Source organism: Cyprinodon tularosa, unplaced genomic scaffold, assembly GCF_016077235.1.
Source record: "Cyprinodon tularosa strain WSP-4 unplaced genomic scaffold, ASM1607723v1 ctg707, whole genome shotgun sequence".
NCBI lineage: Eukaryota > Metazoa > Chordata > Actinopteri > Cyprinodontiformes > Cyprinodontidae > Cyprinodon > Cyprinodon tularosa.
The window spans coordinates 58,450-75,976 of record NW_024039460.1 but is presented as its reverse complement, the minus strand read 5'-3'; the positions used below and the strand labels follow the sequence as shown (position 1 = coordinate 75,976).

Here is a 17,527-nt window from a genome sequence, read left to right as displayed (position 1 = left end):
AAGCCTGCCCAACATTTGAACTTCATTTTTAAAGAAATATCAAAGGCGTGTCCTCAGTCTGCAGTCTGACCATAAGATTTTTCTAAAAATGACAGTATAGCTTAAACATACTAATTTTTAAATGTCAAAGTAGGGCATTCAACATGATGGTGTCACTGCTGCCACCTTCTGTTTTAATGGATAACTGCTTGTTCAAGAAGTGGTGAATTACACCCATATGGAAACAACAAGGGTGGCCAACCTTATAGCCATCCCCCTCCTGTAATATTGTTAATCCTTTTTGAACGAAATAGCTCAGGTTTGTCCTCCTACCTCGACTGATTTTGATAAATCTATCTATTTATAATGCAAATTTGTACTTAGAATGTGGAAGCTAAGAATAGAACTGCAATCACTAGTATTCAGATTAATCAGTATGTGTGCTCACAAATCAATCAGCTCAGTGGTACCATCTTCTTCTTAACTGTAAAGGTGGTTGGCAAAACAACTATGTGGTGCATTACCACCACCAACCACAGAAGCAACATCTGAATGCCTCCACAGCTTTAGCCTGGCCAAGCCAGATTGCTGTTGACCAATCACAGGACTGGAGGTGGGTCTTTACGATGCCGCATTCTCTGGGACTTGCTGCTTTTTTTGCAAGCCCAACAGCAAGCTGGCAACTGCCAAGGAGCGATGTTTTAATGATACCCTTTCTGATGTACTCAGTGGTGTCAAAAGTACACACATTACTTAAGTAGAAGTATAGATACTACAGTTTAAAAACACTTTGGTAAAAGTTGAAGTATCAAACTGACCTCTTTTCACAAGTAAAAGTGAAAAAGTATTTGATCCAAACACTACTGAAAGTATAAAGCCACCTTTAAAATAATAAGCCAGATGCCACTATATTAATTGAAAGCTAAATTTTTCGAGTATTTTGAAAAATTCTTTGAGATAGAGCCATGGATGAGGGAGGTCTTGTTAGTCTTCGTCTCCTGATACGTTCTCGCCTGTGTCCGACCTTTAAGACAATTGGACATCTTTTTCTGAATCCTACATTGTAGCATGGCATAGACAATTCATATTTGCAGTTTGAAGAACACCTGCTTGCTTCTGATGATTTCCATTAGCTAGCCAATGAGTGTTTGCGTTATATGACTCATCCAATTACACTAGTTTTCACTAGATGTGGATGGCGCCAATGATCTGCTTTGGATGGCGCATATGACGTGAAATAAATATCTATAAACATTAAACTGAAGCCAAGAGTAACTTGTAACATTTGTTTTAAAAATGTAAGGAATAGAAAGTAAAGATACCTGTGTGAAAATGTAATGAGTAGAAGTCAGAAGTAGGAAGAAAAATAAGTAATATAGTAAAATATAGATACCTAAAAAGTGTACTTAAGTACAGTAACAAAGTATTTGTACTTTGTTACTTGACAACTCTGGATGTCTGATAGCATGAATAGAGCTTTAGTGTCCTTTCGCTCAAAAGGACATATTTGCTATTTCCAGTTTGACATGTTTCACGGTCTATGAAATTACAGAAAGAGGGCGTATAGCTAGGACTTTTTGCGTCACATCCATTGTTATATCAGTGTTTCTAACCTGTTGATGCTGACCCTGTTAGTCCCAACTTTGAAACCAGGCTCTTTGGCTGGCCAGGCTACCACAGCTTTAGCTCTGGCCTCAGTGATCAATAAAGTTCATAATGTTCCCAAACGCTATTTGAGACTTATTTCTCTTGGAATCAAATACTTTAACACCCGAGTACCGCACAATGGCACCCCACTGCTCCCCAAGGGGGATGGGTTGCTCTGTACTTGTGGCAATGTAATGACAATAAAAAATAAAAAAAAATAAACAAAAAAAGCTGGAGATCTTTCACTTTTCTTCATTAAATTTATGCCTTTGCTGGGAGGTGCTAACTTGCTTAGCCTCAGTATTTCAATGTTGTTTTTTTTGGGCTGCCATTGTGCGGCATGCAGGGAGCAGTTTGGGGTCGAAACTCAGAACCTCCGGGACCCGAGTGCAATGCTCTAACCACTAGGCCACCACCTCCTTTAGTACTTCCATATTAACCCTGTGCGCACATGGGCAGTGATGTAACACTTTTTGTTACTCAAAATCTGTAATTCTCACAGTAGGGGGGGCTCAGTGGGGTGGGGTGGGGGGAATTTGGTAGAAGTGATCTGAAAAAATTACCAATGTTAAGAGATAATCCTTTAAAAAAATACATATGGCAATGCTGATTTAAAATAGGTAACTTTGTGATTTGAAGGGGAATGTAGTTTTCTTTAGTGAAATAGGGTCTACTGCAGTTCACTTTCATTGTTCAACCACCAAAAAGATTAGTTAATGGGGGTTCAAGAACTTTGGTTTGAATCCATGGGGGGTTGGGGGCTTCCAAGATACTTCTGGGTTCCACAGTTGCAAATGTTGCAAATTTTATACCAGCAGGCAGCATTAATCTTTCAGAAAAAAACATTGCATTCTACTAGAAAGGTGAACTTAAGGTGCACTTAAAAATAGAAGTCTTATAATATGACCATGCTTCTTTAACATCACCACAGAGCTACGCTCTACTGGAAGCTAGAAAAGCAATGGTCTGCAACTCCAAGGAACGTGAGATTTAAAAGTTGTGAGACTTTATGATTTAACTTATGGATTTTTGCAAGTTTAAAAACATTTTAGAAATGTTATACTCTAGTAAGGTTGTTTAAAAGTTTTTAAAACTTTGCCTTAAATATTAAAGTTAAGATTTTCAGGAATTTTTGAAAAGACTCGCCTTCATAGAACATTCGCCTAGTCTGTTCCTGTTTGGCTGTGACCCCATCCTGGAGAGAAATATCAGCTGTGCATCTGCCATCAACACCTTTGTTTATAGATGTTCGAGATTGGCCTGTTTTTCAGTGTAGTCCTGTTTCTCTGACTGTGTCTGGCTGGATGTGCTCTCTTCATCCTCTGACATGGGAGTTGGCTAGGAGCTGCCTGGTTGTGTTTCCTTTTACAGCTGCTTTTTGTATCTGTTTCCTTCAACCCCAGTCAGTCTTGGCAGATGGCCGCTCACACTGAGCCTGGTTCTGCTGGAGGTTTCTTCCTGTTAAAAGGGAGTTTTTCCTCTCCACTGTCGCTACAAGCATGCTTAGTGTGAGGGATTGCATTCCAGTCAATGAGTCGATGCAATCAACTGGTTTTCCTTAGATAGAAAACTTTGAATCAGTTTGATTGTATGATCTGGTGAACTGTGAAGTACCTTGAGATGACATGTGTTGTGAATAAATAAACTTAATTGAATTCTCCAGTACCTATTAAACGTGTGCAAGTGCATGCACATGCCCATTTCTCCTTGTGCACTCTCTGTTTAAAAGTTACTGTTTGCAACGCTCATACAAGCTTACTTTTTTAAAGAAAATTTGCAATTTTTCCACTATGTCAGACTCACCACCGGTAAGTGAAATTGGGGACGAGCACGTAGGACGGCCTTATGTAAACATATCACCAGAAGATTGACAAGTAGAAGGACCACTTATTTTGTATACTGTACTGTATAAATAAGACTACAATAAATCCTCCTTCATTTCTCCATTGATTATTGGATATTTTTAATTGGTTTATTGATTCATACACCACCTTATTTTATGGACAGTTTTCACTAAATTGATCAAAAAAGGGAAAATTCTCTTAAATGGAGGGGGAGACAGAAGCTGGTTAGGGAGGCTTGTAAGAGGCAAACAGCAACATGAAACAAGCTGCAGGAATCCCGCCCAGTACTGGTTTAATTTTGTGAAGACAGTCTCCTTATTTCTTTATATGGTGGACATAGGGCAGGGCTTTATAAAAGAAGCTTTTGATTACAATGAAAACAGTGACGCCTGTCTAGAATTGTCTAAGTTTCTGGGAGAATGTGTTTAAGTTTGACCTAGATAAAGATGGACAACACAAAAAGAACACTACAGGGAAACATAGAGGGGGAGGCTTAATGATTCGGGGGTTTTCTTCACATGGAACTCGGGTTTTTGTTATTGGTTAAATAAACAGAGAGTTCCAAATGGTAAATGGCCTGTACTTATTTAGCGCTTTTACAAGTCAGGAGACTTGACCAAAGCGCTTTACACTACATTCAGTCATTCACCCATTCACACACACTGATCGTGGCAAGCTACATTGTAGCCACAGCTGCCCTGGGGCTCACTGACAGAAGTGAGGCTGGCGCCACTGGGCCCTCTGACCATCATCAGCAGACAATGCAGGTGAAGTGTCTTTCCCAAGGACACAACAACACTGAAAGCCAGAGTCAGGGCTTGAACCTTCAATCCTTCGATTTCAGGGAAAACTCCTACACCCAACACTACCCAAAATGTGTACGACTGATGAACTAAAACTTTAGCGTTTCTGCTAGAAAGCTCAGTACAAAAAGATTTTATTTTCCAACATTACAGAAAGTCTCAGCCTATGTCAAAATAAAAAAAATGGGGGTTTGTTTAACATTTTCTTTTCTAAATATATTTATTTATCAGTGTTTTTGTATTGATTAAAGTTCACTATTTAATCGTCAAAGGTTTGAAAAAAGAACATTGTCTAAATGTTTGCTCTACAAAAACCTGGCATTTTACAGAGGAATACAAACTTTTAAAGGATCACGCTACAGTATAAACCCATGTAAAAAAATTACTTACTGCCTACTGTACAAGTCATGTGAAAGAAATTATTGAAGATAAAAAAAGAGTTAACACTGGGGAAAAAGCTCCTCCTAAATGGTTTTGGTAATTATTCAAAATCTAAATAATGAAGATGTGGTGGTTCTAGCAGGTTTAAGTGATTAATTTTTTTTTATTTATACAAATATAATCTAGGTTATTAATTAAAATATTTCTTATTTTGCTTTTCCCTGAAAGTCATGAGGTGCTCCTGCATGAGATTACTTAAGGGAAAACTACTGAGTGAAAGCTTATACCCCACCTGCTGCTATGAATACACAACAACACCTGCTAGTGTGTGCTTTTTAGCCCTGACAGCTACTGGCTTTTATGACCCCACCTGATTCAAGTGCACCTTGACTGGGTCAAATAGGGCGGAGCAGGATCCCTCCAGCCCTGCCCTCAAACCTCCCGCCTGTCTCTCTGGTGAGCGGCTGAAGGAAGGAACAGCTGCAGTGTGAGCACAGGAGCAAAGCCCTCTCAGTGCATAAGGATTTCAACTATGTCTCCATTAGACCTCTGTGAGCACACATCAGTACCAAATATAGCCCAATTAACGTCACCCCGCAGGCCACGCCTAGAAAACCCCCACTGCTCCCCCTCCAGGGGACTGTGTGTATGAATCAATTGTAAAGGTCAGGGTTCTATTTACTTTGAGCCTCTCTTTCTTTTTGAGGCACATACTACCAATCTTAGTGATAATCCCCTATGATTCTGAAATGCAAATTAGTAACGAGAAGAGTATAGATATCCATAGCTGAAACTTTGTTAGTAAAGGCTTAATTAGGAAGGAAAGCAGATGAAAATTGGACAAGTTGGCATTATCTGATACAATGCAGCCTGAGTTCTTTTATTTTAAAGCCAAACTTGTGTCCCTGTATGTAAATTTGTTTGAGAGTAGCATTACATTTTTCCCTTAGGAAGCTGGACATATGAAAAACTGTTTAAACTCAAACAAAATCTCCCAGACTAAATACCACCCAGAAAACAACCCCAACCAGGAAAGTGTCTTCCCTTTATTGCATAAAAACATTCAATCTTAAATCAGATACAAAACAAAATACCAAAAATAAGTTCAACAGATCTGAAATAAGGCTATTTGCAGGTGCCTCTTTGGCTTTCAGTTGGACTTAACAGACAAGCTGACGTAATCGAACGTTTAAATTTTCCTGCTCATATGTCATCCTGCGCTGCACTTTATTATGACATCGGCCACTCTCTCATTCATGATCCGACTTATAAGGCAAGGACACTCCGTTCGCACACACACAGACACGCACACCTGGAGAACACTTAGCCTGCCAGGCATGACCACTGTTTTCCACAACACAAACAAGTCGCAGGATGTCTCTGGCCTTGGCTGGCCATATCTGTGGCTTAGGCAGCGACATGCTTGAATGGAGCCCATTGTCAATCTGTATGTCACCTACTATTTTGTAGTGGCCTAATGGCAAGAGACCAGAAGTAGTTTGCTCATAGTACTATATATATATATATATATATATATATATATATATATATATATATATATATATATATATATATATATATATATATATATATATATATATATATATATATATATATATATATATATATATTCAACCAAATGCAAGAGGAGAGGATAGCATTGATCTTACGTGGTAGATAAAAATAAACAAAAGGTGTGGCATTGCCTCTTTGTGTTTATTATATGTCTTTGGGCGAAATTAAACATCAAACAATAATGCTAGAGTCAGTGAGAGGTTCAGAAAAAATGTTTTAAATTGTGTTCAGGCTAACATATGCTACATTTACTTCTATATAAAAGTAAAAAAAAAGTAAAAAAAAAAAAGCTAAAGTCACCAAAAAGGAATTATATATATTTACACACATAACACCATAGTCATGCAAAAATGTATAAAATAATAGGAATCATAGAAGGAAGTAATGATAGCTTAATCTCCAGCCTCTGATAGATCAAATGTCACTGTTTACATGTATCTTTATCCAATAATAAAGGATTATTTTCCATGGACAAACTGTCTAGAACTCATGCTTTCACAGCAGCCTTTCATTGTGTTAGTTCTTCATAATATGTTTGGATGAAAGGGAAAACTGAATGTATTGATGTTAAGTTGAAGTTAAATGCTCTTTCATTCATTTGGCTCAAACAAGAAAGAAGGAGAAAAAAAGACTATAGTATTCATTAATGGATGTTTACAGACAGAAAGCACATTTTAAAAACCTGCATTTAAAAAAACATAATAAAACAACACGTTAGAAATATTCTCTTAAGCGAGACACTTATGCATCCACGATTGAATTGCGTCTCCACTCTACGCCCAATGAACAAAGCAGATTAATGTTGAAATTAAGGTATTATGTTATTTATTTATGTTAGTAATGAAGATATTATTTTTCTGGGTAAAGAAAAAAGGCTTTGCTGTTTAAATAACACAGAATCAATTGAGATCAGTTCTCCCTTTTGTAACATGCTTTTATTTCCCACATCTGATCTCAGCTGAATCCCAAAAATGAGAATGATAGCATCTGATCATGTATGTAGTAGTATATACCGCTAAAACCTTATTAAAATAATCTAACCTTGTCAAAAAACTAAACAAAACTCAAAAAACACACTGTGCTTTGAAGAGAGTATATCTACTGAATCATTGGATAAAGTAAAAGTTAAAAACCTCATGGGAAACATTTAAAGGGGTTCACTTCCAGGACTACTTACTGTATTCTCTTATCAGCCATGAAAAATATCTTAAACAAACATATTTCCTTTCTTTTATTTAGCCAAGACTTTAACAATTATTTTTATCAAAGGAAGCCTTTGAGACTGGAAAAAGGCTTCCATTCAGAATACAGTGGTCTGTTTTAGAATAAACACACAGGCCTTCGTTGTTGTGTTAGAAATCATCTTTAGTGTCTCTACTGCTGAACCAGTCTCTCTTTGTTTGCGTACCAAGCAGAAGCTGAAGAACAAGCTCAGATAATCAGTGTGAAAAGCTCCAACGTACACAAACCAACTTCCCACTTGTTAATCCGTTTAACAAAATATGAAATTTACAGACAAATGTTTTGCTTTGAGAAACAAATATACTATAAACTGGGCTGGATTACTGAACAATGAAAGTCATCACCAGGAACTTTTCAGGACCAGTAACTGGCAACCTCATCTGTAGTTCAGCAATGTGAAAAAAGACTGAAAACAAAGTTTAAAACCATCTTCTACAGTGATATATATTTAGCTGTTGCATTTTACCAGCTAAAATGCTCTGACATCACTAGCCCCTAAATGCACCTGCAGTTTGGGTCTGAAGAAATGGTTTCCATATCAAAATGTGCCGACCAACTGGTACATCTGCAGCATAGCTTCTATTTAACTCTTCCACTGTTTCCAAATAGTAGTTAAAGGTTTGGATGGTGGATCCCTTTTTGCTTAGTTTAGTGTTTCCATTTTTATAAATGGTGGCTTGATATTTGCATGCACGCTCTTTGTGGATATTTCTGAAACATTACAACAAAGGTTAACTTCAGGGACTGTTATTCATCGCAAGATCTTCTGACATTAAATCCCATTAAATCAAAACAGCACAACATTTTCTCGTTTGGGGAAAGTGTGTTGCATTAAGTCCTATCTTGGTGCTCTTTTAATGTGAGCTATAGTGCTGTGTTTTGCACTTTCTGTTGGTTACACTGAAATGTTTTAGATCTTTTGATAGTTTGATTGATTTCCATTATGAGACAACGAGTCTTTTTCTGATAATTATAATAATCTGAACTTTTAAAGGTTTTCAAAAGAATATATATATATATATATATATATATATATATATATATATATATATATATATATATATATATATATATATATATATATATATATATATATATATATATATATATATATATATATATATATATATATATATATACACTCACCGGCCACTTTATTAGGCACCCTATGCTAGTAACGGGTTGGACCCCCTTTTGCCTTCAGAACTGCCTCAATTCTTCGTGGCATAGATTCAACAAGGTGCTGGAAGCATTCCTCAGGGAGTTTGGTCCATATTGACATGATGGCATCACACAGTTGCCGCAGATTTGTCGGCTGCACATACATGATGCGAATCTCCCGTTCCACCACATCCCAAAGATGCTCTATTGGATTGAGATCTGGTGACTGTGGAGGCCATTTGAGTACAGTGAACTCATTGTCATGTTCAAGAAACCAGTCTGAGATGATTCCAGCTTTATGACATGGTGCATTATCCTGCTGAAAGTAGCCATCAGCAGTTGGGTACATTGTGGTCATAAAGGGATGGACATGGTCAGCAACAATACTCAGGTAGGCTGTGGCGTTGCAACAATGCTCAATTGGTACCAAGGGGCCCAAAGAGTGCCAAATAAATATTCCCCACACCATGACACCACCACCACCAGCCTGAACCGTTGATACAAGGCAGGATGGATCCATGCTTTCATGTTGTAGACGCCAAATTCTGACCCTACCATCCGAATGTCGCAGCAGAAATCGAGACTTATCAGACCAGGCAACGTTTTTCCAATCTTCTATTGTCCAATTTCGATGAGCTTGTGCAAATTGTAGCCTCAGTTTCCTGTTCTTAGCTGAAAGGAGTGGCACCCGGTGTGGTCTTCTGCTGCTGTAGCCCATCTGCCTCAAAGTTCGACGTACTGTGCGTTCAGAGATGCTCTTCTGCCCACCTTGGTTGTAACGGGTGGTTATTTGAGTAACTGTTGCCCTTCTATCAGCTCGAACCAGTCTGGCCATTCTCCTCTGACCTCTGGCATCAACAAGGCATTTCCGCCCACAGAACTGCCGCTCACTGGATGTTTTTTCTTTTTCGGACCATTCTCTGTAAACCCTAGAGATGGTTGTGCGTGAAAATCCCAGTTGATCAGCAGTTTCTGAAATGCTCAGACCAGCCCTTCTGGCACCAACAATCATGCCACGTTTAAAGTCACTCAAATCAACTTTCTTCCCCATACTGATGCTCGGTTTGAACTGCAGGAGATCGTCTTGACCATGTCTACATGCCTAAATGCACTGAGTTGCCACCATGTGATTGGCTGCTTAGAAATTAAGTGTTAACGAGCAGTGGGACAGGTGTACCTAATAAAGTGGCCGGTGAGTGTATATGTGTATATATATATATATATATATACGGTATATATATATATATATATATATATATATATATATATGTATATATATATATATATATGTATATATATATATATATATATATATATATATATATATATATATATATATATATATATATATATATATATATATATATATATATATATATATATATAAATATATAATTATATAGATATAAATGTGAGTTCTTTATGCTTTGTTTTTTTTTTCCATTAGGGAAGGTATTATTTCCAGGTCTGTGGAAAGACTGAAAAAACTCAGTTATATGAACCACTGAAGAAGCCTCCGGCAGTCCTGGAGAGTTCAGATGGAAGGATGTAAGAATGATAAGAAAATTTTGGAACATTAATGGTTAGATGTCAATGACATCAATGTTTGCACTAAACTTAAGGACAGCTTCAGTGTTTCCAGGTGGATCCTTACAACAATATATATACCATACTCAGTTCAGCATTATCCATTTCAGAGTGAAACACTTAAAGGGGAACGACATTTTTTTTACACTGGCCCTTGATTTTACGTTATTACATCATGTTATACTCACCCATATGAATTTTTTGTCCTTTGGAGCTGTTCTGAAGATATTCCATTAGGTTATATCCAAGTAATGTCTTCCCATGGGCAAACAACTTGAAGGCACAAGCTAAACTGTTCATAATTTATGATTTATGGAACGCAAGCATTCATAACATGAAGTTGAGGTGAGTAGAACATGATGTAATAACGTAAAATCAAGGGCCCAATGCTAAAAAACCGGCGTTCCCCTTTAAGTATATAAAAGTTCTTTAAAACAAAAGCAGACATTTTAGAAACATTGATTTGTTAAATAATTTAAAGCTACATTTTGAGTATTTCTTTAGCCCTTTTCACAATTTACAAATGCATGTTCGTGATTTGTGAAGTTTATCGTCCAAAAAAAAAAAAAAAAAAAAAAAAAAGTAGCTGTTTCAAGAAAGAACTGATAAAATCAGTGCAAGTTTATGGTTTCGTCTTGTAAACTAAATGTTTTGCCCCACCTCTAACAGTCAGAAATATGTTGTGTATGAAAGTTGTTTTGAACTGTTACCTGGATGGTAAAAGTTGGGGGAAAGCTCCCTGGCGACCGCCCTGGCAATTTCTGATTCATGCACGGCAGAGATGGCGGCTTGTTCTGCAGCCTCGCTTTTTGTCCTGGCGTGGGCCGTCCTGGACACAGCATGGGAAGAATAACATCAGAAAAAACAAACCACACATTACAGCAAAGATACAATAAAGAATGGGGTCACCTCTACAAAGGAATAGACAAAAAACATTTATGAAGACATATTTTTTCCACTTTCCAGTAAAACAAAAATGCTTTTTGACAGTTACCTAGCATGCTGGATTGTTTATATTAAATGGCTCTCTACTGCTATTATTTTTCCTCTCTATTAACTCTGCTCCAAGTAGTATAACTCTGCCTTCCCCTTCTAGGATAATGTAACACTTTCACTTGCGTTGATATTTGAAATCCAAATCCTGATTTTCCAAATGGAACAAAGCCATAACCCAGCAACAGCTTTACACAGTCTGGGGCACGGCACTGGGTCACCAGAAGTTGTCGCTAAGACAAACATACAGGTAAACAAACAAGAGTACATGACAGGAATCGCAAAGCCAAGCCCAAAATCTTTTACAGTCTCTGATGATTGACATGAACATTCTCAATAGATACATGTAGTCTAGGTTGCCAATAAACCTGCATTGTTGTAAATTCTGAATATCATGCTCTGTTTAATCCTAAAGCCAAAATTGACCCTACAGTCTGCTAATCCTCCTTGATAAAAATGTAACTACACTACAGAACATGCCGAGAGCTTTCAGAGGTAAAAATCCACTATTTTAATTTATGCTTTGAGATCAAGACCACATTTGTTGAACAGGTAAAATACATTTTACCACAAAAACTGTGTAAATCAACGGAAATCATTTTCATTCATTATGACCCTTCACAGTACAACAATATTCTTAAAAAAAAAAACAAATATACATCGAAAATCAGACTTGGAACAATATGACAATGTGAGGTTATGCAATATGGGAATGAATGGCAAAAGGATGGAGTGAGTGGAACCTGTCTGTATCTGAGCCATCATTCTCCATGTGTACATCTATCCCAGGATAAACGCTTTTTTCATGGTTGAATATTTTCAGATGCTCTGCAAGCATAGCATAATTCCTTAGATGTATTCAAATAGAGTGATGTGATACAGAAAGGCACAAAAATTCTACCATGGGACTCTGAGATGTGCACATGGTTGCACAGCAGGGGGCCAATTTTTAAAATAAATGTTTTTGTTGCTCTATGGACTGTCCTGTTCAGATGGAATCCTTCCTTGGATTAAATATTATTACATTTACTTTTTTTCAAGCAAGAAACATTTGTTGGGATTAAAAAATCCTTTTAAGAAGAGGGCATTGCCCAAAAGCAGCAGCAGAGAAAATATTTAAGAAACAATTTTAAGGAACAAAGCATTTCAAAAAGAAAACAGGTTCTGTGAGAAAGCAAAAAATAAGCATATGTGTATATACTATACAAGCTTTGAAAATATAAGCCCCACTACGTATGGGGCAAAGATATGTTCCACTGGGTTTTCTTAAAAAATTTAGCAACAACACAATAAAAAAACAAGAGTCCCTACTGGATAATGCACTTGTTTGATATCAGACTTCTTTAATATTCCATGAATGTGCAACAAGGAATGACAGGATGCAGCTGCAAAGTTCTAACATCACTGTAAGTATCGACAGCTGTGCCAGCTGCCCTGATTAACCCAGCTCATCCATCTTCCTCTCCCTCTTCCCTCCTCGGTCTGTCTCTCTTTCAATCAATGCTCCCTGTTTCTTTTTTCATCCTTCATCTAGCTATTGACGTCTGCCCTCATCTGTCTGCATGCGTGCTGCTCCCCTCCCTCAGCATCTTTCCATCAGACAGACTCTTCTATTTTAAAGTACTCTCCTTGTCCTTGGGCTTTGGGGCTGTCTTGTTCGGGACAGGCTGGAGAGTAAAATATTAAAATGTATGAGAAGCCGCATGAGACCCAAAATAAGGCAGGACATCACCCACAGACAAAAGACACACTAAGGCTGCAAGATTATGTTTGGAAACCATGGGAGCTGCTCCAGACAAGAACTCAAGTCTAATTTATATTCATGACAGTCACATCATTTGACATGTTTTCTATTAAGCTAAAAGAATACACCCAGTATACAGGTTCATAATCTTATAAAAAAAAAAAAAAAACAGTTGAGGCTAACTTTAAAACATTCCGGTTACCTCACATTGCAGACCTGCGGGTCGCACAGGTTCAACTGTCACAGATTTCCAGAGGGACCTGTATGATTCTATTGCTATTTTCATTGTATGCTGCAATGCCCATGACACAGCCCAAGGGATCTGATCACAGTGAAGTCATGGACAGACCGAAGAAGTGATGCAGACTGTTCCCAGACAGGATGTCTGCTGGTGGGAGGTGACAGGCAGAAAATGATGGGAGTGGAGGTGTGATAGAGCACTGGGACAAGAGGGGGTGAAAGGAAAGGTGAGAAAATACAGGCGTGTGCAGGCATTAGACGAAAGGAATGGTTGGTTTTGTTTTTGGCAGAGGGTTAAGCATGCATTACCTTTTGGATATCATTAGGATTTGAATTTATTTTCTAGCAATTAGTTTTAATTTCTTGAGACCCATCAGTTCTGATTTTTGTTTTTACCATTTTTACTTTATGAAACCTATACATAATGTAGAGATATAATAGAAAATCCCTTTATTGTCCAACAGTGGAAAATTGTGGTGTTGCAGCAGCAAAAGCATTACACCAAAGTGGTCACTCAAATGTTGACCTTAAAAAGTGTATAAATATACCAGAATAAGTGACAGAGTTAAAATAGTGACAGAATTAGTTAAATGACAGCGAACAAAACTGCAAAAATCAGCATGAATATAACAACTTATTGAGGTTTTTGGGAACAGTGATGATTACAAAGTCTTACAGCTACTGGCAGGAAGGATCTGTGATAATGCTCCCAGGTGCATTTAGGGTGTAACTGTAAATATTTCCTATTTTTAAAGAAAAAGGACAAATTGATGTAGCTATATGTTCTCCGAGTTGAAATATCTGCCACTATGATGATTACCACTGATACGGATTCCTTTAAGGGCTCAACCATTTGAAATTATGTGGGCTTTTATTCTGAAGGGAACCTTTCAATTTAGTAGTTGGTATTTACTCTGTTTTTTGTTGCCTGTTGCCTCTTAAAACATTTCAGTTTACTGTAGAAAATATTTACAATTAGAAGCAATAACACAGAAAATCTTTGTTAATGCCTAAAAAAAACTCAAGATATAAAATAATAAACCTTCGCCACATCCTAGTAAAAGCAATTTTCTTCTGCAAAGCCTGTAGCTGCAGTTTTGTATTTAACAGTCACAAAAAATATTTATTCTGTGTGCGTGTAAGATATATTGTAAGATATATTTCTTTGACTGATGGTTGACAAATTACAGTTTGACATTTATAATAGTTATGCTAAAATAAGTTTTTTTATGTTAGCTCCATATTCTAGGCCCTTGTTCAAAATAAATAGAACAATTGTGCAGCTGCCCATTTGAAGTTACAGAAGCTGTTTGGGATGTGACATGGCTTGAAACTGGGAATGACCAGAAGTAACAAAAGCATGCAATAGAATAAGCCACTTCTGATGCAAAAAATACAAGTTCTGCCTTCTGTTCTTATTTTTACAGTATGTTTTATTCTATACTATATTATGTTATTTTTCATTGCCTTTTTTGTTGTTTTTTTTAACAGGTGGCAGTCCAGTATGAGCAGCAGTCAAGGCAGCAGGCTATGCACCTTCATACATAGGAGGAATGGGGCAGGTTCACTCCCTGCCCTTGGTTTACCAGATATGCCATTAGTATTTCCCACTGCAAGTGAACAACTGTTTTAGGAGGACCAGAGTTTGATTGCTTGTTTGATTTCAAACGACCCTCTAAAAAATAAATAAATAAATAAATTAAATAATAAGATTATCTGAGGAATTTGACTGTGGTCCACTGAAAGTTATCCAAAATCTGTGGTGTGAAATGCCTCTCACAGTTTCTTTAGTTGTGAAATGACAAAAATGTCAATCATCTATAAAATAAACTCAGATTTCTTTCTGTACCATCTTACTCCTATATCTATTTCAGTAATCTAAAACAAAAATCCTGAGAATTTTAAATGTGTTTAATGACCTTCACACCTAATTCAAATGGTTATACTCCCTCATGGCTTGCAGTCAAACTCCACACAGCTCTGCTAATGAGCTAATACTTTAGAGTGTGTCAAAGCACAGAAGCATCTAAAAGTTGCAGGAATTTAAGAGTTTAAGACCACTGCTCTTTGTGATCTGGATGTTAATATAGGATTGCATGGATCTAGAGGACAAAGAAACAAAGATAAGAGCAGACAGTCACCATGAAATAGCTAGTTCAAAGTAACGGTCACACTCCTCACTTAGCTGTGTTACGATCATAGGCTGTACTTTAATCACAGCGCTGTGTGTTTGATGACTTCAAAGGATGAAACCAGACATAAAATCACCAACATCCCTTCGTAACATGTAATAAATAAGATATTACAATGATCTCTCCTTCTCATCAAAATGATTCCCAGAATGCAGATGACAATAAAATATAACAACAAATCTGACAAAATGCATCAAGGAGAAGAATTTGATCTCATAACTGAAACGTTTTCATCACTTTACCAACTTAAAACACATTCAAACAAGCATGAGAGGTCCAACAGTTAATACTTTGATGTTTTTATCAGAAATTCAAAACATATATTGTGTATGAGCCATGAAAACAAGCAAACTTACTTTTGACCTCTTAAAGAAGTTATATGCACTGTAACTTGTCAAACAGACAACAGCTCATAAGAAGAAGGCCCTGTTCTTTGAATAAAAGTAATTCCTGTTCCTTTGGTTTAGTCTAAAGAAAGCATGGCTTTTAAACCTGCAACATAATATATATATATATATATATATAAATATCTATATAGATATATATATATATATGTAGACGCAATCTCATTAGTATTTAGACAAAATCTTGAAACATCAACAATTGGAGAGAGGCTTAGATGAACAAAGATCAGTGCAGGTAGTGTGTGATCCAACAGCGACTGTAGAGAGCATTCCTTGGGTTTGGCGGTGAGTGGAGCAAATGACCTTTTCTACAAGAAGCATGTTTTGAGCATGTTTTTATCTTTAGATGGAGCTATTTCCAAAAAAAAAAAAAAAAAAAAAAAAAAAAAAGGAGCTTGTGGGGGTGGCACTCAGAAAAGCAGAAAAGAAATATAAGAGAATGATAAAATTAGAAAGGGAATGAGACCAAGACAGATTGCTGCTCTGAACACTCTTGGGCACTCAGAACAGCTGAGGTATGCACTGCAGCCTCTCTAATTTTACTGTAGGGTTAAATTTCAAACCCAAGCAACACTGTGCTCCCTACTCTAGAGGTTGTCATACCGCCATCTGAATGCAGCGAGCAGGTATTTTACGTCTATTTTTTTTATTTTTGTTTTTTTCTGTGTACACAGATTCCTTAGAAGCTTGCGTCCAATCAAGCCTCAGGCTGTGGCCTATTTGAAAAATCTCTTTCCCATATGCTGACACATTTCTACTCAACCCTATCCTCACAGACACTCCATAAAATAAGCCATTTTTCTTTCCCAGTTTGTAAGTTTGTCTTTTCCAAACTAGTAAACTCAATACTTTCAAAAAGACAAAAAAAGTATAGCCATTTTCACTAGATTAAAAAAATGCAACAGTTCTCATTTAGCAACCATTTTTCTCCATTTGTCAAATTATGCTTGTGTACTAACTTGACAAATTCAGTCACAAACACACATTACACCATCAGAAACAAAAGACTTTATCTATATTTCAACAAAAACAGTTCCTAGGCCCTAGGTAATACCAGGACAGACAGTCAGCACAAATTACCACTTAGCTGTCCTGGTGCATATACTTCTACAGGCCCACTATTTGAATTCCTGGATGTTGCTAATTCAGGATTACTCAAGCATGTCTAACACCATTAGTGGTTAGCTAAAAACCTGCTCTGAAATTATTGAGGAATTATTTCTGGGCTATGCTAAGGGCTCACATTACCAGGGGCAGTAGAAGGTTGGGGGTGGGGGTTACAGCAAATGAGGTTTTAAACAGGAGACAGTTGGCTGTTATGTAGAGATAAGCTAAATTTATGCAGGACAGAGAGCGGCCTGGCAGCATGACAGAAATATTGGCTTGTTCTCATGCCCAGGAATAATTATTACTTAAGCTATTTTGTTGTCTCATCACATACTTGCTTTAGTGTTAAACTCCCCTTTTTGCTGTGCTGCACCCAAACCTAATTTATGTCGAAGGCAGGGAGACTTAAAAAGGGTCATTTTGTCAAAATGCAGGCAATGCAAGGTTAGATTTTGATAGTTGGAGTCATCTGAACAACCAAAAATACAAAAATATTATTTAAGCAGCTTTTTAGTCACTGGGCAAAGATATAGAATAAAGAGAAAAAAAATAAATAAAAAAAGAGTTCAGAGGTAACATATTTGCTTTTTTAATCCTAAATATTTAGTTAATATTTAACTTAAGGACT

The 17,527-nt window shown here is 37.0% G+C and overlaps 1 protein-coding gene across 2 annotated transcripts in view; it reads right to left on the bottom strand.

Moving 5' to 3' along the window:
- The window catches only part of LOC119772304 (junctophilin-1-like), a 47,893-nt gene that overhangs the window by 10,372 nt on the left and 19,994 nt on the right, over positions 1-17,527 (bottom strand). For both annotated transcript variants that reach the window (XM_038268662.1, XM_038268663.1), the window contains exon 4: positions 10,930-11,048. In XM_038268662.1, the coding sequence (XP_038124590.1) occupies positions 10,930-11,048 (119 nt within the window). The remainder of the gene's footprint in view (positions 1-10,929; positions 11,049-17,527) is intronic.